The sequence below is a fragment of the Pristis pectinata genome, chromosome 8 (genome assembly GCF_009764475.1).
Source record: "Pristis pectinata isolate sPriPec2 chromosome 8, sPriPec2.1.pri, whole genome shotgun sequence".
Lineage (NCBI taxonomy): Eukaryota > Metazoa > Chordata > Chondrichthyes > Rhinopristiformes > Pristidae > Pristis > Pristis pectinata.
Window position 1 is genome coordinate 17653393 of NC_067412.1, and position 25441 is coordinate 17678833.

A 25441-nucleotide genomic window follows, 5' to 3' on the forward strand; every position below is an offset into this window, starting at 1 on the left:
AGCCTGACTTCAGTGGTTGGTAAGACCTTAGAGTCCATTATTAAGGATGAGGTTTCAGGGTACTTGGAAGCACATGATAAAATAGGCCGAAGTCAGCATGGTTTCCTTTAGGGGAGATCTTGCCTGACAAATCTGTTGGAATTCTTTGAGGAATCAACAGGCAGGATAGACAAATGAGAGTCAATGGATGTTGTTTACTTGGATTTTCAGAAGGCCTTTGACAAGGTGCTGCATGTGAGACTGCTGAACAAGATAGAAGCCCATGGTATTACAGGAAAGGTACTAGCATGGATGGAAGATTGGCTGACTGGCAGAAGGCAAAGAGTGAGAATAAAGCGGGCCTTTTCTGGTTGGCTGCCGGTGACTAGTGGTGTTCCCCAGGGGTCGGTGTTGGGTCTGCTGCTTTTCACATTATATGTTAATGATCTGGATGATGGAATTGATGGCTTTGTAGCCAAGTTTGCAGATGATACAAAGATAGGTGGAGGGGCAGGTAGTGTTGAGGAAGCAGGGAGTCTGCAGAAGGATGTGGACAGGTTGGGAGAATGGACAAAGAAGTGGCAGATGGAATACAGTGTAGGGAAATGTATGGTCATGTACTTTGGTAGAAGGAATAAAGGCGTAGACTATCTTCTATACGGGGAGCGAATTCAGATATTGGAGATGCAAAGGGGCTTGGGAGTCCTTGTGCAGGATTCCCTCAAGGTTAACTTGCAGGTTGAGTCAGTAGTAAGGAAGGGAAATGCAATGTTAGCATTCAATTCGAGAGGACTAGAATATAAAAACAAGGATGTAATGCTGAGGCTTTATAAGGCATTGGTCAGACCACATTTGGAGTATTGTAAGCAGCTTTGGGCCCCATATCTAAGGAAGGATATGCTGACATTGGAGAGGATCTAGAGGAGGTTTACAAGAATGATCCCAGGAATGAAAGGGTTAATGTAAGAGGAGCCTTTGATGGTTCTGGGCCTGTACTCACTGGAGTTTAGAAGGATGGGGGAGATCTCATTGAAACCTACCGAATATTGAAAGGCCTGGATAGAGTGGATGTGGAGAGGATGTTTCCAGTAGTGGGAGAGTCTAGGACCAGAGGGCACTGCCTCAGAATAGAAGGATGTCCCTTTAGAACAGAGATGAGGAGGAATTTCTTCAGCCAGAGGGGGGTGAATCTGTGGAATTCATTGCCACAGACGGCTCTGGAGGCCAAGTCATTGGGTATATTTAAAGTGGAGGTTCATAGATTCCTGATTAGTGAGGGAATCATAGGTTACAGGGAGAAGGCAGGAGAACGGGGATGAGAGGGAAAAATAAATCAGCCAAGATCGAGTGGCGGAGCAGACTCAATGGGCCAAATGGCCTAATTCCTATCCTATATCTTCTGGTCTTGCCTGTATTAATGCCATTTCCCTCTCTGCCCTGCTCATTCAAGTATCTGCCTAGATGCCTTCTCAATTTAACCATCTTTCAGGCTTTTGTAGTTGATGGATTATAGTTACCATTTAGGTATATTTGAAAAAGTGTACCTTTTAAAACCAAATCCTTAATGGGGCACATCAAAATACTTTATACATTAAACTACCTACACAAATAAACAGATCTTAAACTTTCTCCTTAGAAGAGAGAAAAGGCATGAAAATCTTGACCAAAAGTACACCAGAGTATGTACAAATATCAATAAGTTTAAATTTGATTTAGTTTTTGATCATTCAAGGCACATTTGAAATATGACCTTTCTGAGGAGAAGACTAAAATAAAATCAAAAACTAAAGCAAATATCAAAATATAGCTAGAACAATAAATCTTTAAATGAAAGCAAATATTAACAGTGGAAGAAAACTGCGTATTGTTATCCAATGTACAAACACTTGCACAACAAAATCATGAAGGTCCATATCTAATCTGTATAAATGTCACCATTTAATTCTGTATTTCCTTTCCCTTTCTTCACATCACTCTTCAGTGTTTACAAATTTAAGAGCAAGGGCAGAATATGAGACAGAAAGGGTCCAGGAGTTCAAATCCCTCATGACATTAGCAAAGGATTCAAGAGTAACAAATCAACCATAATACAAAGCTGGAAAATAAAGAAATTGATTTTCAAATTGCTAAAGTAATATTGCAGAGAATTAATAAAAATAAAGACAATATACATATTTTTGTCATGGAGTGAACACGATGGGAGCAGTAGGCCACAAGGCCTTCAAGCAAATAACTTTTGTCAACAAGTTCAGTTTGTCCAGGAATAAGTACTTTAATTTTAGACCAATCTCTGTATTTGAAAGGTGTCTCCTTAATAATAGCCAAAGCTTGAAAGCTCATTCCTACTCTTAGCACTAAATCTGGGCAATTTGCACCTGTGTTAAAATAACAATTACCCAAAATGTCAAATGAATACATTAAGGCAATACTTGTTATCAGCAAAATGAGAACTTCAAGGTTTATGTAGCTATTCTGGGCCATTGCTTAGCTTTTACCTGCTCTGTCACATGTAATTAGGACAGGCTTAATCAGTACTTTTTTAAAAAATCATTCACAGTACATGGCCCTTACCCACAGGCCTGAATCTTATTGTCCATTCCTCAATGTCCTATGCCATTTCAGAGGTCAGTTAACTATCAACTACACAAAGGCTAGGTATAAACCAAATTAGTTTTTATGACAATCTTATTACTTCACAATCACCAATATTGATACAAGAATTGTAATCCAAATTTATGTAATTACTTGAATTTAAAATCCCCAGCTATTAAGGTGTGGGCTGAACTCCAATCTCTAGATTATCAATCCAGGTTTCTATGCCATCATATTCTCACTATGCAACTGAGAGGATACCAAAAACGATGTTTAATTCTCCTTTCACATGATCCGAAAATATGAAAGGGAAGCTAAGTTCCTTCGCATCAATGTTTGACAATGCCTTTGCATTTACTTACCTAAACACAAAGTGATAATGCAAGTCATGTTTTCCACTAAATGATAAAAGTAACAGTTCAACAGCATCTTAATAAAATACTATAATTAAAGTAATCCCCATTGAAATTGCCAATATTCTTAAAACTATCTAAAAAAAATTTAAATAATTTTTTATGGCAAAAGTGGGCATCTTTGGAATGCCATTTTTTCACCCAACTCACAACATACCCATTCTCAAATTAATTTCTTATGATCTATTTACCATTTGCAGTTATCGTTCATTGGATACAATTATATTCTCAGTTGTTCACTTACAATTTTTAGCTCGAATTCATTAAACTGCTCCAATGTTAATCATATTAGTACAGAGTTTCTCTGCAATTTGATTAAATTTCTTAAAATTGAACAGTAATTCATTTCTTTTCTTTACTCCTTTGTGCATTTCTTTTTGCTAGTTCCTTCTACATTTTTTTTAAATGTCTTTGCCAAGAAGCTGTCTCTATATGATTTAAAAAAATTAAATACTTCACAGGACTGCTCTTTGCACTGGTTTCTTAGAGATTTTTTCATTCTTAGTCTCTGGATATACGATTCTAAACTATTTCTTTCCAAATTTCTCTAAGCCAGTTTTACCACATTTTTTGATATACCTTTGTATCTTTTTCTCTTAGCAGATTTTACCCATCTCATACTTCATTAGAATTCTTTTTTGAATATATGTTCATTTGATCCTTAAACAAGCAATTGCCCAGTGGTCACAATTATCATCATTTCTGAGCAGGCAGCACAAAGTTACTTACTGGTCCTCTTAAATCAATGAGCTCCTGCCTCATCTGAGAGATGAGGGCTTCTTTGGCCATCAGTGATCTGTGTAACCTCTCGTTGAATTCTATCAGTTCTCCATGCATCTCTGCTACCTGAAAATAATTTAAAAAAACAGAAAATTAGATGCAAAGAAACAAAACCTACTGGCATCAGACACTCAATTGTTTAGATTTCAGCTACACCAGACCCATTAATAGAAAGCAATGCAATTAATAATCTTTCACAGATCTGATGAAGGGTCCCAGAACCAAAATGTTAACTGTTTCTCTTTCCACAGATGCTGCCCGACCTGCTGAATGTTTCTAGCATTTTCTGATTTCTTATTTCCAGCATCTGTTGTTTTTTCATTTTTCACAATAATAATGGGCCAGATTGTGCTCATTTCTGGCCAGTGAAATAAGGAAATTAAAAATGATGCAGTCCAAAGTAAAGATTCTCAAACAATCAAAATTTCACCATCCGATAATAGAGTCCTGATGCTGGGTGTCAACCCTAAATGTCAACGATCCCTTTGCCTCCATAGATGCTGCCTGACCCACCCGAGTTCCTTCAGCAGTTTGTTCCTTGCTCCAGATTACAGCATCTGTAGACTCTTGTGCCTCCATAATTCATTTGGCAAGTGGCTAGTTTTCAAAAGCTGTGTAATGTTTCACTTTCATTGTTTTCCTGAGTATGGGGTATTACAATAATGAAGGGAAATATTCCAAGGTGCAGTGTTTACTGCAGCCTGATCCTAACTGCACCTCAGAACCAGATCATTGACATATATAAAAAGCTGTGATCAGAGATCCTTCAGGATCACCAGTGCACATCTATCTCCAGCTGAAAAACAACCATTCATTGGGAATCTTTCTGCCCCTAAACCAGTTTCACACCCATGTTGCTTCTGCTCATTTTTATTTCATGGGATTCAATGTTGCTTCTCCATTTATTTTGTGGCAATTGAAAAAAAACCTTTTGAGAGTCCTAAAGCACAACAGATGGCAAATCCTGAGGTACCATCTCCCAGTTTGCTCTGATGGCCTTTCTGACAGCTTGCTGCTATCAAAAGCCTTTGAACTATATTTAGATGCCTGACAATCAGAGATATTTAAAAACGGTTCGAATAGGACTAAATAAATAAAATTTAAAAAGTTACAAAAGAGATTTATTTGGAAACCTCTTAAAGTTTGAGAAATTACTTAACAACATTAAGATAAATTAAAATAATGAAAAACATGTAAATCGCTCAGCTTTTTACTCAGGGTCAGTATGGATGCCAGTTTTTCAATTCACAGCAACAAGCTGGAGATTGAGGAAATGACCAGCAGTTCCCCCAAGAAAACACTGGGCAAAGTTGAGCATAATTCAGACTCCTATTAACTACATTGCTCTTAAAAAGCTTAATCATTGTTAATTAAACACAATTTGTCTTTAACAAATCTGTGCTGCCTTTTCTCGAATAAAATACAGAGTTCAAACAACAACTCATTTTGTCACTGATTATTATTTCATGCACTTTCCCCTTTAGCAAGGTTAAAATGATAGGCTTGTTGTTGCAAGATTTATCTTTACATCCTCTCTTAAACAAGGATTTAATATTTGCAGCTTTCCAGTCCTCTGGCATTATTCCCAATGTCCAGGAAGACTGAAAGATTATAATTAGCAACAATGTAATTTTGACACTTTCATCCAGATTTGCTTATTTATCCACTGAAGCACAGCCAGCCCCTCTGGTACCCCTCCTCATCAATTTTTAACCTATCCTGTAATTCAAATGCAACCTCCATAACCATGACTTTGGTACCATTTTCTTCCTTGGTAAAGAGATGAAAAATGCAGTTAGTTCTTCCGCCACACCATCTGACACCATGCATTGATGTTCCTTACTTTCTAAGCCACTCTACATCACTATACAATGCATGTTGGACAGAAAATACTTTCGGTGGCATCAAATGCATAGGGTGTAATTAGTCTCCAATCGGCACTAAGTGCTAAATCTGCAATTTTATGGTTTAGTACACCCAAATTCAAATTAAAGCAATCAGTGATTAAAACCTTCATTTTCTGCTAAATCCAAATGAGCCTTATAACCACTGCACCCCATTTAATGCCTGCTTTCATCCTTTGGCCAAAATAACCTCCAAGAGTTTCAATGGACAAGGCTATCCATTCAAGACATTCTTACAACACAATGCATTTCCTCTAATCTTCTGCTTGGTAACATGTAATTAAAATCTTCTAGAACCCTTAATTTGTAGGGTTTAGAAATAATATTTGAAGTCAGACATTTGCTCTCAAATACATTGAACCAACATCAGTCAACATTTTTTCAGCCAGACATCCTTATTAATGGCGAGAGAAACAGATGTTGGAATCGAGATGAAAAACACTATGATGCTGGAGGAACTCAGCAGGCCAGGCAGCATCCATGGGGAAAAGCAGGCGGTCAACGTTTTGGTTCAGGACCCTTCTTCAGGACTGGTAAATTTGCAAGGAAGGAGAAAAATATTGCAGGTTGATAGAAACTGAGGATGCATAATAGACTAGAACCAGAGGAATGCAGAATTCCAGCATCACTGAATACTGTATTTTTTTCTCAAAAGCTCAATAAGAAACTGCTAATCACTTGTGCAAAGTACAGCCTCCAAGTTCTCAATTAATTACATGAGAAAGAATTAGGACACTCTTTTTGAATCATCAAATCACAACAAAAACAAACTTGACATAGCTAGCATACCAAGCTTGTCAAAACCTCACAAGCACAGTGAACTTAATGTGTGATACTGTGCAAACCTAGATCAATGCTCGGAAGATCAACCAGATAAGCAAAACATGTTACTTTTAAGTAGCAGCCCAGATATTTAGATCAAGGAAAGATGCGGTTATCATAGCTATGACAGAAAACACTAAAATCACATAGAGATTTTAAAACGGAATTAGTGCAGCAGATGCCATGTTATCAAAAAGAAGGTAATGAATGAAGAAAATTCCATATGCTAGATCACCAGGTCTTAATCTGTACTGCTTGCACATTTTGATGGTTGAGACTTGGAGAAGTGATGAGCCTGAAATGGAGGATCCCATGGCTACGAACAAAGAATGTTTAATAAGCTTGGTAAAGGCTTGACACAGTTGAGCTAAAGGATTGTTAGAATCTTGATCAAACAAGCTGGAGTTTAACATACTAATCATAGACTGCATGATTCATACCATAGGTTATATCAGTACATCTTTGTTCAGATCGTGTACAAATTATTATAAATAATGAAGTTGAAACATTCAAATAAACAAGTGCTTCCTGATTTCTGATGATTCATTTTCTCTCTCGTATGAGAAAGAAGCCTTCGTGTGAGATAGAAAGAATCAGCAGGACAGTAACCATTACTACTTTGCAACAATTGGTACTGCAAATGAGGATGTGTGACATAAATGAAAACAGGGTGACGATTGCCAGGAGGGTGAAGGGCAGAGCTCCAGCAAGTTGACTGTATACATAGAACACTACAGCACAGTACAGGCCCTTTGGCCCACAATGTTGTGCCGACATTTTATCCTGCTCTAAGACCTATCTAACCCTTCCCTCCCTCATAGCCCCGGATCTTAACTGACTGGATATAGAATCAGCTGCTCCAGACTAGTGTGGGGTACCCGTGCCCACCAGCTCCTCTGGGTTATCATTTCCTCCTATCCATCCCCTATTCCCAGGAGTCACCTGTGGCAAATTGTATTAGGAAGCGTAATCCACAATTTTTCATGTTTGCGGAGAGGAGATCTGACCCCAAATTCCAGTGAAGGTCCAGGTTGAGGTTTTCAAATACAGTATATGCTCCAGGTGATTTCCTCTTTCATGCCAGTTTCAACAATTACACAAACCTCTTCATTAAAGGAATACTAACCGTGGCTACTGCCAGACTCGATCACTTCTTAAAACACTGTGATTTTACTGGATTACCTTACTTCAAGCAAAATTACAGTTCATAAATAGAGTGGTTCCAACACTGATTTTTTTTAAGTATTTCTTTCAATGGCTAGATAATATCCAGTCCTCCAGTAAGAATTTTTTGTCCCAATCAGTTTCTTGATCATGTAATCGATGTCCTTGATATCCTTGTGGTTCCTCAACGAAAGATGATATAATCTAACAGTGGCTAGACCAGGAGGTTTGCAAATGCTCACCTCTGAAGAAGGAGGGTGTTGACTACAACAAGACCAAGCTCCGAGGACCTTATCATGAGGAAAACCCTGCAGGACTTGGCTTTCCCCATCCCATCTTCAACGTTCACATCTTGCCAGAGGATTGTGTCTTTCCCTATCCTGGTGTTGAAGTCACCCAGATGGAGTTAGTCACTGTGTCAAAGCCCTGAAACTCCCTATTCAACAGCTGTGGAATTGCCATCGCCCCATACACTGCAGCAGTTCAAGACAAGGGCTCACTTTACCAAGCCCGATAAAAGATGGCCAATAAATGCAGGCCTCATCATCGACAATTATGCCCAATAAAAGAACATAATAAATAACAAGAAACTTAGAAATCCAGACCTTCTAAAACATTGTTAGAACCACACATGATCTAGGGTTCACTGCTCAATTTATGAAAGGAGCAGTACAATGCAGCAGTACAAATTTTCTAACAGCCAGAAATCACACAGACATCAGTTTTGCAAAATAGAAGGTATTGCCCAGATCAAAATAGTTCACGGATAATGAAATCACACACGTTTGCTGTGCTTTACAAGTATAAAATACATTCTAAGACAATATATTTCAGAAAAGCACTGAAATGTTTTAAAATGTTATTCTATACGTTATTAGGTTGATATAATGGAAGCTCTTAACATATTGTGAAGCACACAGAAATAGTTACTTATGTTCACTCAAAAGTACCACAAATTCTTCAAAATGTGAGCTAGGATTCAGTATTGAGCTGCGGATAAGTGAAAATCAAGTGGAGTGGACAGCAATGAGAATTGATGAAAGAAAAGTGATGAGGTGAAAAAAGCAAGAGCGAAATAAACTTCCAATAAATATTCAAGTTTCAATCAAATTTTTATGCATAATTTAAGAGTAACTGTGATAAAGGAGAACATACGAAGACCAATGCCAGCGAGACTGTAATGGATAATAAGAAAATAGTCGACCTTTTTAAATTAGCACTTTGTATCTGTTTTCAAAGCAGAGGAAAAGGGCAAGATACCAGTGGTACAAGGAAATCGAAAAATAAATCAAGTGAACAAACTTAAGGATTTAATATTAGTAGAAAATGGTAATGGAGAAATTATGCAAGATCTAACAGCTACCACCCGAGGGTAGGAAAGGAAGTGGTTGAAGAAATAGAAAATGTGTTAGTCATAATTTTCCAAAGCTCTCCAGGTTTAGAAAATTGTGTTATTCAATGGAAAATGGAAAATTTCACTTTTACTTATGAGGAAAGAGTAGCTGCAGACCTCGTAATTTAAAGTCAATATGTCAAAATTATTCAAAGCTGTTGTCAGATGTGCCAGCAACGGACATCCAGCTCATCCATGATCGCCACAATACAGTGCATAGTCACAGAAGTCAAAGGCACATCGAATGAGTAGCATTTTTTACATGGCACATTATCAAGTGCTTTTAGGAAATCCATGTACATAAAATTCATTGGCTCCCTTTATCCATCTTACCAGTTGCACCCTCAAAGAACTCTAATATATTTGTTTAATGAAAGTGGTTATCTGTGACAACGTTGACTCTACCTAATTGTATTATGACATCCTGAGGGTCCTGTTACCACTTCATTCCAAATGAATTCCACCACATTTCCTTCGACGTCGTAAGACTAACTGACCTGTGATTTCTTGTTTCCTCTTTCCCTACTTTCTTAAATATCGATGCTATATTTGTGGTTTTCTGATATGGTGGGACATTTCTGTAATCCAAGGAATTTTGAAGGATCCCATGGACAAAAGAAATCAAATGAAGCTGATATAATGACAGCCTTCATCAGAAAAAGCAGCTAGATTTTATTTTTAGGACAGTGGTGTGTGTTTGTGGAATAAAGATTTATAAATGGGGTAGAGGCATAGATGGGCCATGAATTAATTGATGCGATTTTATTTAGGCAGCTGTGTTCAACATTGCAAATCAATTTTAATAACTAGAAAAGAAAATGCTTTAATTATTTATGACTTGGATAAAATATGAAAATTTAAATATTCTTGAAAAATACCGATACGATCGTAACTTCTGATCTAACATACCAAGTTTCTATGTAGTCAACTGGAAATTGTGAGTTCATTTTCTCTAATAGTGCAAAGCAGTTCGCTGTTCTTCCTGCTGCCTTGCTATTCCCCTATCAATCAAATGATCCACATTGACAACCATGTGGTGAGTTTTCTCATGCATGGCAAGATACGTATTTTAAAAAATATTGCAGCTGAATCACAAGGAAATCAATGGGCAGGAAATGGGCATGCTTGTGTGATACAACAATGTTACAGCTGTTCTCTCAGAGTTTCTGTAACCCTGGTTCAATCCTGACCTCCGGTGGGTCTGTATGGGGTTTGCATGTTCTCCCTGTGTGCTCCAAAGATATTCAGGTTGGTAGGTTAATTGCCACTAGTGTGTTAGTGAATGGTAGAATCTAGGGGAGTTGATGAGAAAGTGGGTGAATAACATATTTAATGTTTTAATTACTCTTAAGTGCTCTTAGATGGTTTTAGTAAACTATTTGCATTTATTGAACTAATGGTAATATTGTTTTCATTTTTTTTAATGATTTACTTTTTATTTCAAAATGTTAAAAATATTTTTGTATCAGAGACACTGAAAAATTATTTAACAATCTTTCAGCTTTTCTAGCCAGCAAAGCCCCTCCACCTGCTCTGCACACTGTCAAGGCTGTTACTGGTTTTTCAGGAAGAGGCCTTCTCAATGCACTGTAATGAGCACTATTGCCATTCAGGCTTTGTCACGTGACCCCAGCAGGCAGAGGGCCAACATCTAAATCAGCTGAATGTGGATGTGGGGAGACCATGGGCAGAGATTTTGGGTAAGCAGACAAAGCCAACAAGATCTGGCCTGTTATGGGGCTAGTATCATAATGCTGTTTGTGGGAGCTGGGGAATTTGTAACATGCAAAGTGGCTGCCACAATATTACATCACAATGACAACAATAATTCCAAATAAAAATAGTATATAAATACAAGTTTTTCTTTCTCATTTTCTTCAGTAAATGTATAAAGAATGGACTCAAAATACCAAATTCTCACCAGAAGAGTTAAATTTGAATTATTCCCCTGGTCTACTAATCAACAATAATCGGTATTGGTATTGGCTTATTATTGTCACTTGTACCGAGGTACAGTGAAAAACTTGTCTTACAAACTGATCGTACAGGTCAATTCATTACACAGTGCAGTTACACTGAGTTAGTACAAAGTGCGTTGATACAGTACAGGTAAAAACAGTAACAGTACAAAGTAAAGTGTCACAGCTACAGAGAAAGTGCAGTGCAATAAGGTGCAAGGTCACAACAAGGTAGATCGTGAGGTCATAGTCCATCTCATTGTATAAGGGAACCGTTCAAATAGTCTTATCACAGTGGGGTAGAAGCTGTCCTTAAGTCTAGTGGTACGTGCCCTCAGGCTCCTGTATCTTCTACCCAATGGAAGAGGAAAGAAGAGAGAATGTCCCGGGTGGGTGGGGTCTTTGATTATGCTGGCTGCTGCACCAAGACAACGAGAGGTAAAGACACAGTCCAAGGAGGGGAGGCTGGTGTCCGTAATGCGCTGGGCTGTGTCCACAACTCTCTGCAGTTTCTTGCAGTCCTGGGCAGAGCAGTTGCCGTACCAAGCCGTGATACATCCAGATAGGATGCTTCCTATGGTGCATCTGTAAAAGTTGGTGAGAGTCAAAGGGGACAAACCAAATTTCTTTAGCCTCCTGAGGAAATAGAGGCACTGGTGAGCTTTCTTGGCCGAGGCTTCTACGTGATTTGACCAGGACAGGCTGTTGGTGATGTTCACTCCCAGGAACTTGAAGCTCTCAACCCTCTCGACCTCAGCACCGTTGATGTAGACAGGTGCATGTACACTGCCCCCTTTCCTGAAGTCAATGACCAGCTCTTTTGTTTTGTTGACATTGAGGGCAAGGTTGTTGTCATGACACCATTCCACTAAGCTCTCTATCTCCTTCCTGTACTCCTACTCATCGCTGTTTGAGATACGGCCTGCAACGGTGGTATCACCTGCAAACTTGTAGATGGAGTTAGAGCAGAATCTGGCCACACAGTCGCGAGTGTATAGGGAGTAGAGTAGAGGGCTGAAGACGCAGCCTTGCATCCAAAAATTGAGGTCAACAGCACAAATCATTGTTTAAGTTTCACAGGCTCAGAATAAATAAATATTTACTTCCTGTCAAATTTGAGGTGGTATTATTTCATTCCTGCAGTATGATATTAAGGCTAAGTTCAGTCATGAATCATAGATCTCCTAGTGTTTCAATTAGTAAACGTGAAATATTTATTCAGAAAGTCTTATTTTTCCCTAAATTAGTGTGCAAATCTGTATGAGTAATTTGCATCTCTATATACCCTCCCCACCATAGACAACGTCTTCAAGAGGTGGTGCCTCAAGAAGGTGGCATCCATCACTAAGGACCCTCACCATCCGGAATATGCCTGCCTCTCGTTACTACCATCGGGGAGGATGTACAGGAGCCTGAAGATCCACACTCGGTTTAGGAACAGCTTCTTCCCCTCCGCAATCAGATTTCTGAATGGTCGATGATCCCATGAACACTACTTCGTTATTCATTTTTTGCATTATTTATTTTGTAATTTATAGTACTTTTTATGTCTTTGCACTGTATTGCTGCTGCAAAACAACAAATTTCACGACATATAAGTCAGTGATAATAAACCTAATTCTGATTTGTATCTATATCCTGTGTTGATAATTTTCTTCCTGCTCTTGGTAGTGGAAGCATTTCACTTCTACAAACTTTTCCAAGAATTTGAAAGAAAGAACAGCAACTCTCCCCTTTAAAGTCAATCACACCACTCCTGTATGTGCATTGAGGAGATGAGGGTGGGGGCACGTGTTGGTAGTCAAAAGATGCACAACAAATTTAACTTCCTGTCCCCAGTGATTATTACCACTCAATTTCTTCTCAGTGTTTCATGCAAGCAATTCCAGCCAAGAATATCCCAATGCACTGGAAGTTAAAGCAGTCTACATAGAAAAACCGTTGTGTTGTAAACAAGAAAATCAGAAAATGCGGGAAACACTCAACAGGTCTGGCAGTACCTGTGGAAAGATAAATATAGTTAACGTTTCAGATCAAACAACTTTTGTCAGTTTTGTGTTTTGATTCAGATTTCTGGCATCTGCAGTATTTTCATTACATTAGCAACTGTTGCTATTTTAACAGCCAAAAAAAGTCCAAGTCATTCTTATCACAAATGTATGAGATAAAATGTGTGGGGGAAGAAAAAAACTTGCTGCCATCAGTTCAGAGGCATCAATCCAGTCGCCAAATGCAGGGACCGTATTTGGGGAAAAGCCATTTAACTGAAGTTTCCCATGGATGGAAGAACAGATAAAAATGTGTAATGACATTGAGCATCATAAAGCATGAACGATTTCATCTGTAGTAACCATTAGTGAGGCGAATTTATATTGCTCTTTTGGATGAGATCATCAATCAACGAACATGAAGATTTTAATACACATCATCGTTACTTAGAATCTGCTTTCATATTGCAGAAAGGAAACTAACAGAGATGCAGTTTTGCCTTGCTTTTACATTTCACCCATGTAGCTCCTTTCCTTTATAACTGGCTGTGAGGTAAATCTCAATGTTTTGTGCATCCTCAAACTTTAAGTTGGCCCATGAGTATGCACAAAATAATGGTGCGGTGACACTGAGAAAATAATACATAATGCAGAATTATCAGACATGTATGATGTCACAATTACAGCAAGGTAAAAACAATTATTGATGCCTGACACAGCAGTCAGGAACAGGAAGACCCAATAAAAGAGAGTTCAATTTAGCCATTCTCAGGAAATCTTAGTTGCCTTCATCTAAGCATGTTAGCCAACAATGCCACACAAACAAAATTAAAATCAGTTGCTGCAAGATGTTCTAATAAGAAAAACTCTCAAGGCTCATTTAGTTTTAAATGGTGCATCAGATTCACTTCAACTTTCAACGTACTTGGGGTCTGCCAGCTGTGTAAACTGCTTGTTCGAACTTGAAGTTTTTTTGGAGCCAACAGCTTGTGATTTCACAGCTGTTGCCATTTACACCAGTATCCAAACTGATAGGTGTTCCTGGTCATGGGGTGGTGGGTTGTTCAGTCCAACTCCGACTACCAGAATTTTAAGAAATTGCTTCTCCCAGACAGTGGGCCAGTGGAAATGTAAGGATTAGTAAATTGAGCAATCACTATCCAGAGTATTCACTCGGGTATTCACTATCAAAGAAAAAAATGGAACATACTGCTCCAGAAGCCTTTGCAGCAGGCAAAGTATTGCAGAACTTGATTCAGGAGACATGATTTTGTAACGATGGGCTGCTAACGACATGAGGGCAAAATATGAGGACCCTAAATTCACATTGGCCTCTGAGACCTGCAAGCTTGGTTTGCATGCAAAAGCCAACTGTATGTCAGTCTTTTATAAAATGATGCAAGAGGAATTTTTTAGGGATCAAACTGGGTCTTTCTTGTTGAGAAAAGAAGGCTGAGGAGTCACTGAATATTATGAAGGATTTTGACAGAGGTGGTACGGGGGAACGTTTCCACTTGTGGGGAAGACAGTATCTAAAGGACATCTAAACAATCACCAAAAAATTCATTGGAGATTTCAGAAAAAAAATTTCTTTCCCCAAAGAGTGGTGAAAATGTGGAACCTGCTATCACAGGGATAGATGAAGTGAATAGTTTAGAAAGATATAAGAGATATGGAGAAGGGAAGAGAGGTTTATACTAATGGACCTAGAGAAGGAGAATTGATTGAAGTTTAATCACTAGTATATACAAGCAAAGGAACTGCAGATATTGGAAAGTGAAAACAAAACAGAAAAGGGTGGAGATACTCAGAAGGTCAGGCAGCATCTGTGGAAAGAGAAACAAATTAATATTTCAAATTGATGACCTAACATCAAAACAGTGAGGAATGAATGTCTTTTGAATTGCAGAAAAGAAAGGATGGAGAGAACAAAGGGAATGTCTGTGATTGTATGGAAACCAAGACTTAAGTGCCGACTAATAGAGTGTGGTCAAGGTGTGTTAATCTTAGCTGAGATCTGTCAGGAGAGGTTTAAAATACAGGGAGACAGAAGGGGCAGAATTGAGCAAAGAAAAAAAAATGCTAGAACTGTGAGATGCGGAACACAGCAGTTCCTGGAAACATGAAATAAAGGGCATTGGATGATGATGTTATGTCAGACATGGCCAGTTGAGTTACAGACTGGAAAGGCTGATTATCTGACATTGTTAAATTTAATGCTGAATCCAGAGGGCTATAACATGTTCACACAGAAGACGAGGCGCAGTTCCTGCAGTTTACGTTGGGCTTCATTGGAACTGTTGGTCAAAGACAGAGCAGGAGTGAGATGAAGAATTAAATTAACAGACAATTGGAAGCTCAGGGTCACTCTTGCTGGCTAAACGAAGAATATTCATAAACCTATCACCCAAACTGCATTTGCTTAATGTGTAGAAGACAACATCTTGCATTAAACCAAATTGGAAAAAGTGCAAGTGAGTTGTTGCTTTACCTGGAAGGTCTAATTGTGTACATGGTTGGTGAGAAGTAAAGAGATAAAAGGCCAGATGTTGCATCTCCTGCAGTTACACGGGAGAGCGAATGGAGTAGTTGTTGATAGAGATGGAAGAGTGAACAGTCCCTGTGGAATGCTAAAAGGCATGGGGAAAATGTATCAAGTGGTGCAATCTCATTGAAGGTAGTGGAAATTACAGATCATCATACTGTAAAAACCTGTACACCTGGAAAACAGGCACAAAACAATTGATTTTCTAATCCCTGATATCTGGAAATTGATGTTTGAGAGGTGGCTAAGGTCTGGAAGCTCCAGTATGCACATATTCCACATAATAAATTTGGTGTCCAGGATCCACCTACTTGGAAGAGATTTGCCACTCTGTCCTTCAATAAACTGCAGGCTTTTATTACCATGATTGATGAAGATTCTAAACCTTTACCACGAGACTAGACTTTTTGCTACAAAAAGCTGAAGAACATACATGCATAAACAAATTTCATAGTCATAGACAATATCTTTCTGATATGTCAGCCTAACAGAACACCCATGCCTTAATCATAAGCTTAAATTACAAAATTTCTACAAAATGTACAAGATCTGTTGCTTATAAAGAAGACAAACACATCAGTATAGACCACTGCACACATTCAATGTCCTTGACGAAGTGTTCTATCAAATACTCGTGCTGATGAGGGAGGTTACGTTTATTTCTCAGCAAGATATCATACACTTGGAATAGTGATGATCATTTCATATCAAACACAAAGCACTTTCAATCTCAGAGACATTTAATCTTGGCCCACACTGATTTGAGCAAAAGCTGCTCACTTGGAAATGCTGCAAGTATTCAGCAGGTCATTAACTCTATATTCCTCTCACCACAGATCATACCTGACCTGCTGAGTATTTCCGACGGTCTCTTTCATTTCATACTTTCAGGAGGGGGCAAAAGAATAGATGGAATGTAATTTCATTGTTTTTTTTCTTTAAAATTGTTAAATCCTGAATTTTAAAAGATTAATTCTTCCATGTTTTGGCAGTAACAAGTTTCCTTAAAATACGATATTTCTACCATCCATTTTGTTGACCACAACATTAATCATTTTTATTTTCACAATTATTATGCCCCAGCCTAAAAAAAATCCAACACTGAAGGCAATTGAAGACAAGAACATAGACAGACTTGCATCTGATTTCACACTTAACTTCAAAAATGTATTTTCCTTTTTCTAATTTTTAAATCTACAAGCTGTCACCAAGTCTCATTTCCAACTTGATTAGCAATGACAAAGCACAGCTAGAGTTATGAAAATTAGTGTAAAATGTGACTTTGTGTTTTCCTACACATGAAGAATCTTTTCATTAAATAAATGAAAAGATTCTTCATCTATAAAGACTAATGATGCTCAAAGTATATCAAAAGATGCACTACTATTTAACAATAATAAAAAAAAGACCACATAACACCCAATCTATACTCTGCTCCTAAAGCTTGGTCTTCTAAGGCCTGAGAAATGGGGAACATCCTGCTCCAGTTGACCAGAATATCCCCATTTATGAAGACTTAGAGACCAATAGTGATGTATGCTTATCTGTAGATTCACGGTTGCTTGTGAACCCTGGCTCCTCATCATGGAGAGGCAAAACAGAGGGAAAAGATTTGCTGGCTTTTTCCAAACAGATATTTTTGTTCAAATTAAAGGACATAGCCCTGAAATATTACCTCTGTTTCTCTCTCCACAAATGCTGCCTGACCTACTGAACACTTCCAGCATTTCTGTGTTTTTCTTAAATTTCAGATTTCCAACCTCTGTGATATGTTGCTTTTTATGTTCTTGGTTTATTGTTAGCTTCCTTTTCTGCTCTGTTAATTCTAATTTTAATTCTAATTCTAATTTTTCTTGTTTGTAGACATACCCACCTAACAGCTGCTTTTAAGTGTGATAGATGCACTAGATCCAAACATTTAGAAAGGCTGGTACTTGGTGAGTTGATCTCTGTTGGGATGATGACAGCAAAAGACATTCTCATAGAAGGAAAATCAACAAAAGATCCTGTGTGTGACTACTGTCCAATGATCCTCACTAAAATGTGTCTAGGTCTAAGATGAGGACAAGATTTGGCCTAGCCATACTGCACCATTGCTCTAATTACTTGTCTATACTTAGTAGCAAGGCAAACAAAATATAACTATTCAAGTGAAACACTGGAGTGTACTCCAACTTATGGAATCATATAGCAACATATGTCAATAACTTTAAATACAGGAGAAAAACTAAAAGAAGATTTGCAAATTGAAGAAAAAATATATTAAGCACCTAACTGGGTTTACTGTGCAATTACATGGAATGGTCAGAATGCCTTCTGGGGAAAAGCCTACCCTGCCAGGCCTGTATATGCTGCAGCTTTGAATAGTGAGAGGGGAACTGACTGAAGTATATAAAATCCTGGGGGGTCTTGACAGGCTGGATGTGGAGAGGATGTTTCCTTTTGGGGAAGAATCTAGAACTAGGAGTAACTGTTTATAAATAAGAAGTTGCCTAATTAAAACAGCAATGAGCGGATTTTTTTTTCTCTCTGAGGGTTGTGATCTTTAGATTTCTTCCTCAAAAGGCAGTGAAGGCAGAGGCTTTGAATATATTTGAGGCAGAGGTAGATAGATTCTTGATCAGCAAGGAGGTGAAAGATTACTAGGGCAGGCAGGAATGCCAAGTGAGGTTACAGTCAGATCAGCCCTGGTCTTACTGAATGGCAGAGCAGGCTTGAGAGGCTGAGTGACCAATTCCTGCTCCCAATTCATATGACCAACAGTTAGCCCAGTACTTTATCCTATTTTAGAAAGAAATCTGTACATTCACACCCAGGAAGCATTATTGTTATTCAGTGACCCCTACTAGACTTGTGTAACTACCATGAGTAAAAGTTCAGGCTAGGGCAGATCATGTCAAATAACTTCTCAACATCTACTATCTAATCTCATACAAGTGGAAAGCTCATATGGGCAATGTAACGGAGAGCACTCAGTGCCTTGAAACCTTGCACTAGCAAACATGCCCCAGAACAAACCTCAGAAGAAGAGTGAACAAAATAGAAAAGGGCAGTTGGAAAATCATGCCTAAACACAAATAATCTTATCTTAAACCAACTGTCGAGGTACTGAACCAGGGCATTCTCAAAAAGTGATATGGACCACACTTAGAACATTAACTTTCTTCCTTGCCTCAATCGATAGTGGATATTGATCTTGACGTATTCTCATCAGTACATTTTTCTGTTTCTTAAGAAAAACTCCCAGTTCTGAAAACTTCACAATTTAATAACATTTAATAAATCATGCAGACATAAGGCAGTTCAACAGAAGTATTAACAAGATTTTAAAATATATCACAATATTTAACAGACAAAAGTACTTAAAACCAACAAACACCAAATTTAAAATGCTACTTTAGAAGATTTTCCAAAATTGCAAATGATTGTTTGAAAAATAAATTACTTAAGCGTGCAGTTTTCAAAAACTAATAAGCACTTCTGGACAGAAGTTAAATCTGTCAGTTATATAATCATTATATATAACTGGTCAATTCTGTGCTGCAGTAACACTCTGGGGGAAGAGAGTCATGTAATTGCAGTCAGACAACCTTATGTAGGCAGTTTCCAATATAAATGTGAATGCAGGAATTCATAATGAGAAACACTGACAGAAAGTGCTTGCAGACAAAGGATTTTTAATACATTACTAGTCAATCTCTCACAGCATTTTACCCGTGGTTAAAGAATGCAGCCACAATCTGATGAAGCTTTGATGTCTTTGTATTGCTCTTTCACAGACCACCCTTCAGCTTTTGACCCTTTCTTTTCTCATTCATTTCACTACCCTCAGTTCTTTTTGCTTCCCTTCCTTCCTACAGTTTTGTTTCTGCATAGTCCTTCCCTTTTGGTTGGTAGATGACTGAGGCATAGGAGATGACTGCAGCCTGCATTTGCAAAGTAAATGTGACCCCAAGACTTCTCTATTTCATATCCCTCTCCAATTACCAAAACATGGCTCATTCTCAAAGCATCAGTTTTTCTTCACCTTTACACTAACCATTCCTTAATCATTTTCCACACTCCTTGGGATTACATCAAAATCAATATCACCTTCTCTCCCTTGCTTTACATTATCCATAAAACCTTTAACTACTCCATCCACATACCTCCCAAATGTGAAACCTTAAGAAGCCCAAATGCTCAACCAGTTTGCTACCTTTCCTCAGCCATTATCCTCAACCCCCACCAATCAGTTTACCTCAGAAAAGGTTTGATTATTTCCCCAAAAACTTTCTTTTAAATGGTTAGACAAGAATCAATAAGCTTTTTTTACCTTTTTATCTCTTATTCCACATGTTGAACAGAAATCATCATAGCACCATCAATTAGCACGATCTTTCCTAACTAACATTAATTGGTATTGGTATTGGTTTATTATTGTCACTTGTACCGAGGTACAGTGAAAAACTTGTCTTACAAACCGATTGTACAGGTCAATTCATTACACAGTGCAGTTACATCAAGTTAGTACAGAGTGCATTGATGTAGTACAGGTTAAAAAAAAACAATAACAGTACAGAGTAAAGTGTCACAGCTACAGAGAAAGTGCAGTGCAATAAGGTGCAAGGTCACAACAAGGTAGATTGTGAGGTCATAGTCCATCTCATTGTATAAGGGAACTGTTCAATAGTCTTATCACAGTGGGGTAGAAGCTGTCCTTAAGTCTGGTGGTACGTGCCCTCAGGCTCCTGTATCTTCTACCCGATGGAAGAGTAGAGAAGAGAGAATGTCCCGGGTGGGTGGGGTCTTTGATTATGCTGGCTGCTTCACCAAGACAACGAGAGGTAAAGACAGAGTTCAAGGAGGGTAGTCTGGTGTCCGTGATGCACTGGGCTGTGTCCACAACTCTCTGCAGCTTCTTGCGGTCTTGGGCAGAGCAGTTGCCGTACCAAGCCATGATACATCCAGATAGGATGCTTTCTATGGTGCATCGGTAAAAGTTGGTAAGAGCCAAAGGGGACAAACCAAATTTCTTTAGCCTCCTGAGGAAGTAGAGGTGCTGGTGAGCTTTGAGCTGGTGAGTTCGTGTTGTAAGATAATTAGCTCGCTTTAAAATCAACATCTATTCTCTAAGACTCTCAAGCAATATTAAATTCAGATTGTATAGGGGCCAGAAGCGGAGCTGGAGAAGAAATGTTCCTATTTCACAAATGCAGTTAGGCACTCCTTTCCAGCATCATGAAGATTTTTCTATGCATGTAATGCACTGACATTTGGAACAGATGGCATTAGGGGGCACATAGATCATGTAAAACCCCATGCAGTACTCATCTGGAGCTTCCCCACTGATGCAACAGTGTACACCACTGAAAGGAGATGAGGATTTCAGAGCTGCAGAGTGCAGAGCACCCCTGGTATTTGAGGGTGTACTCAACCACTTGCAGCTTTGCTGGGGAGTAAGCTGCAGATCAGTTGAAATTCTTCCAAAGGCCACACGGGTATTGCAGCAAGCACTCTCAGGAATCTTGACAAGCACTGAGGAGGATTTTTTATTTATTTCCTATTTGGCATTGGTATTTTGGTGATGGTCTAGCTGAGTCTGCAGTACAGTCTGCAGCAAGGTGAGAGGCCCAGCCCAAAGACAAGCCAGATGCCAGAAGACCTTGGAGGGGGAGAAGGAAGACTCCTACAAAGGAAGCAGATCTCCCAAGGGTATAATGGAAGCTACAATCCTACCTTTAGAGTCACTGCAGACAGACATATGCCATCTTCTGCAGGCAACGCCGCAGCTGGCCTGCTCTGCCTGCACAGGTAAAGGTTACTGTACAGAAACCCATAATCTCTTCGCACATGATCATTCCATGTGGCAGCAGGAGATCTATGGCATATTTCCCAGTTTACAGGTCACCCTTGAGGAAGACTACTGATTCCCTTTGGATTGAGACAATTCCAATTTACAAAGATGCCCCACAATGACAGAATTTGAACAGCATTCTTTGAACCCTTCCAGATATTTCCCACCTCAGACACTTTTGTCAGTGGTTCACCAGAGGATTCGGCATCAGGTTACTTGCCACAGGAGTCCTCAAGATGCTGGGACCAGACTGAACATTGGTCTGGCCCCTTCTGTTGGACATTAGTAGTCTCACCAACTAACCAAACCCATGAAGCAATATCATCGTAATCGATTATATATTCAATAGTTGCATTAAATGCCAATTTATTGCTGAATGTCACTGGCAATAAATATATCTTTTTTAATCTTCCATATTGGCCAAAAAGAGAGGAGCTATTTTAAATCTTAACTTAAAGCATCACAATTATTGAGACTGAGGGGTAACTAAAGGCAATATGGTTAATAAATGCCAGCCAGGGTGAATCCAGAGACTTAGTGGAGGTTCATATTCAAGATGTGCAACACTCTTACTACCACATACCTCAAAAGTCTCAGAATAAAAGGCGCAAATCTGATTTCAATATTTAAACATTAATGGCAAAGCCAAACCACAGAAGCTTTGAGGACCATTCCCCTTGATGTAAACAAAAACCTTGCATGTACAAAAATTTTATGGGTTTAAAAAATGAATTTTCTCAAAAACCAATAGGCTATGTCACATGGCATTCCTTGATGCATCTGACTATGTTGCAGTGACAATGACTTTCATGAGGTATTAATCATTACAGTAAAGCCACAGCACCATGAAACACATTATTGATTGAGTACTCTGTACACCTAGTCAATAGTTTATAGATACTTGGAATTTGAATGACTCTCTGTCCAGGTTGTTTGCAGCAGAAAAGAATTGACATCAGATGGGACCACTTCCCATGGTAAGAGATCAGAACAACAATACAGGAAATGCGCCCAAACTTGGAAGCTTTCAGCACAGCTCAGAAAGCTGGCAAACAGAAAAGATTTTTACAACTATTCACTTAAAATGGAAAACCATAGCTATATTTTCATTCATCTGTGGGTTACCATAGTTGGAATATAGATTTATAATTACAATTCTATTCTCTAAACAGTAGAAGTCAGCACATCACAGGGCAGCTAAAAAGTGCAGTGTTAAACTTTTTTCAAATACATTTTTAAATCAAATTCAAATGCAGTAAGCAAAGCTAAATGTGCTGTATTATGGTTTTAAACTTATCAAATTATGAACACACTCTACATAAAATACCACTCCCCCCCCCCCCCCCAACCAGTCAGGACAGCATCACTTTTGAGCTCACATCCACTGTGTTTCCAGTCACTACTGCATACATAATCACAGACATTCAGTTTGAAGATGATGTTCAGCGGAACTAAAGTCTCTTATTCCAAGTAATTATTTTTTTTACAGGAAATAATTTAACTACAAACTATTAACACATTTTTTAAAATCATTATTACAATTAGATTAATCTGCAGAGTTCCAGTCTTCATTTACAAAGTGGGGATATGGATAGTGAAGAAGATGCAATGAAGACTTACAAGTGTGAAACTAGAACTGAGCTGTTAGAACTATCAGATGCACCATTTCCTCCTTTTCCTGAAGAGTAGTGCAATGAGTAACTTATTACAGGAGGTCCTTAAAATTATGAAGGGTTTGATAGGGTCGAAACGTTTCTAGTTTCATGGGAATCCAAAATTAGAGGTCATGAGGACATTATAATCACAAATGGATCCAATAAAGAATTCAGGAAGAATTTCTTTACCCAGAGAATAGTTAAAATCTGGAACCTACTACATGGAGCAAATGAGACAAGTAGCACAGTTATACTTGAGGAGAAACAAGGCAAAAGAAAGAGAAAGATGTACTGATAGGGTTGGATGAAGTCAGGCTGAAGAGATTTGTTTAAGGCATAAACATTGGCAAAGACCAAATGGCCTGTTTGTGTGCTATAAATTCTGCACAACAGGCAAAAATCACTCATTTTGTTTTTAAGCTTCATGGATTGCAAAGGATAAAAATGTGCTTTGACTGAAATAAAAAAAACTATCACTTGCAGTTGACCAAAGCAAACAAAGCATCGTCTTTCCATGAAAGCAGTAATTGTCGTAGCCAGCACATGCACATCTCTTAGTAAAATCAACAGTCCTTTGAATAGGTTCAAGAAACAATTACCAATTCTGATGGATTTTTATAAACTGTTTTTGACCTTCTGAAGAGTAAAGCTGTCACTTTACAAGCAGTGAAATTACTGAAAGAAAATAATATGGCTGACACACGGGATAAGCACCAAAGCAAACATTAAAATTAATTTGAATTAATCTGAATTCCTCATAGCCTGAATTTTATGAACATAATGAATTAAGTGAGCTGAAGATGAATTCTGATTATTCCAGATGGACAATGCAGAGACAAATATGCACAGACATCAGAAAAATGACCAGCAGAATGAAAATGGTCAGAATTTACATTCCCATACGTGAAACCTTAGCCTAGAAAATCCATCACATGACAGTGTTGTTTCAGCACATGAAAATGACCTTCTCTTTCCCCGAAGGCAACACAAATATAATGGTTTCCAGTTTAAACTGTGCCACTCCAGAATCCTGACCAGACAGAAATTATGCTTGCACAAATGATGTGTTGTCTGTGTCAGATGTGCACATAATAACATCATTCCATGCAATGCTCATTTGGATTGCGACTGGAAGGAAATGCCCACATGAATCTGAAGTGCACTCAGTCTTGGGCATCACAATATATGTTTGATTTATGTTTAACAGCACTATTATCTTTGCAGCAGCAAAAAGGGCCTCAATGAACTGGTCCCAGTCAGATGTTAAGAATCTGACTCATGTAGGTTCCCCTTGATTTATTTCGCACCACACCCATCCCAACACCAATAACATTCTACTATTGGTTCCAATCCTCACCATCAAGTTCACAACACTGACCAGAAATCCCCCAACTCACTGACCTCCACGTAGGGTTATTATGAACCCCACCCCTGACTCAATGACAACCCTCACACTATTTTCTCACTACCATCCCCCAGACCATTGCTTGCAGGTTTCTTCCCCCTCCTACTACTACCAACCACCAGCAGCCAATCCATGCCTTACTCCATTCCCCTCTACCTCACTGCATCTTCACACCACTTTAGATAAGCATATGGAGGAATTTAAGATAGAGGGATATGTGGGAGGAAGGGGTTAAATAGTCTTAGGAGTGGTTTGAAGGTCGGCACAACATGGTGGGCCGAAGGGCCTGTATTGTGCTGTATTGTTCTATGGTAACCCCGGATGGCTACAGCTCTGGCTCATAGCATGCACAGGAAAGGCCTTACCCTTGTTTGAGATGTTTCAATAATCTGCAATGCCTTGGACCTCAGGAAATTATTTTTTTAATTTATGGGCCCATGATCAAAATTATAGCTGGAATGCACAAAATGCATTGACAAATCAATGGGCCTCCAATAAGGCCACATCCTTTTTTTACCTTTAAACTATCATCCCTTTCCAGCCAATCAAAGACCTTCCCTTTTGTTCTTTGTTCCCTTCCCATTTTGTGTACATTTTAAAACTTGCTTTATATTAAACAGTTCCCGGTTTTGATTAAAGATAATCAAGCTGAATAGTTGTTTTTCTTCCTATGGTTGCAGCCTGACCCATTGATCCAGACACAGGGTCTTGACCAAAGATGTTAACTAGCTCTTTATCTCCACAGATGCTGCTTGACCTGCTGAGTTTGTCCAGCATTTTACTTTTTGTTCCTAAATGTATCACTAGGTTATTAGTTCAAGTCCATCTGAAGGGTCTTCAGGACATATTGCAGGATGAATACTTTTTGTTGCAGTAGGAATGAGAAACTTGCATTTATTTTGTCCATTTACAAACTCAAGATATTGAAAAGCACTTTACAACCAGTGAGATGTAACCAATTTCATTATGCAGGAAAGGCAGCCAATTTGCACAAAGCAAACTCCCAC

General features: G+C 38.6%; 1 protein-coding gene across 2 annotated transcripts in view; it reads right to left on the reverse strand.

The window, feature by feature from the left end:
• The window catches only part of snx29 (sorting nexin 29), a 423313-nt gene that overhangs the window by 172852 nt on the left and 225020 nt on the right, over positions 1 to 25441 (reverse strand). For both annotated transcript variants that reach the window (XM_052021671.1, XM_052021672.1), the window contains exon 16: positions 3714 to 3830. In XM_052021671.1, coding sequence (XP_051877631.1) covers positions 3714 to 3830 — 117 coding nt within the window. The remainder of the gene's footprint in view (positions 1 to 3713; positions 3831 to 25441) is intronic.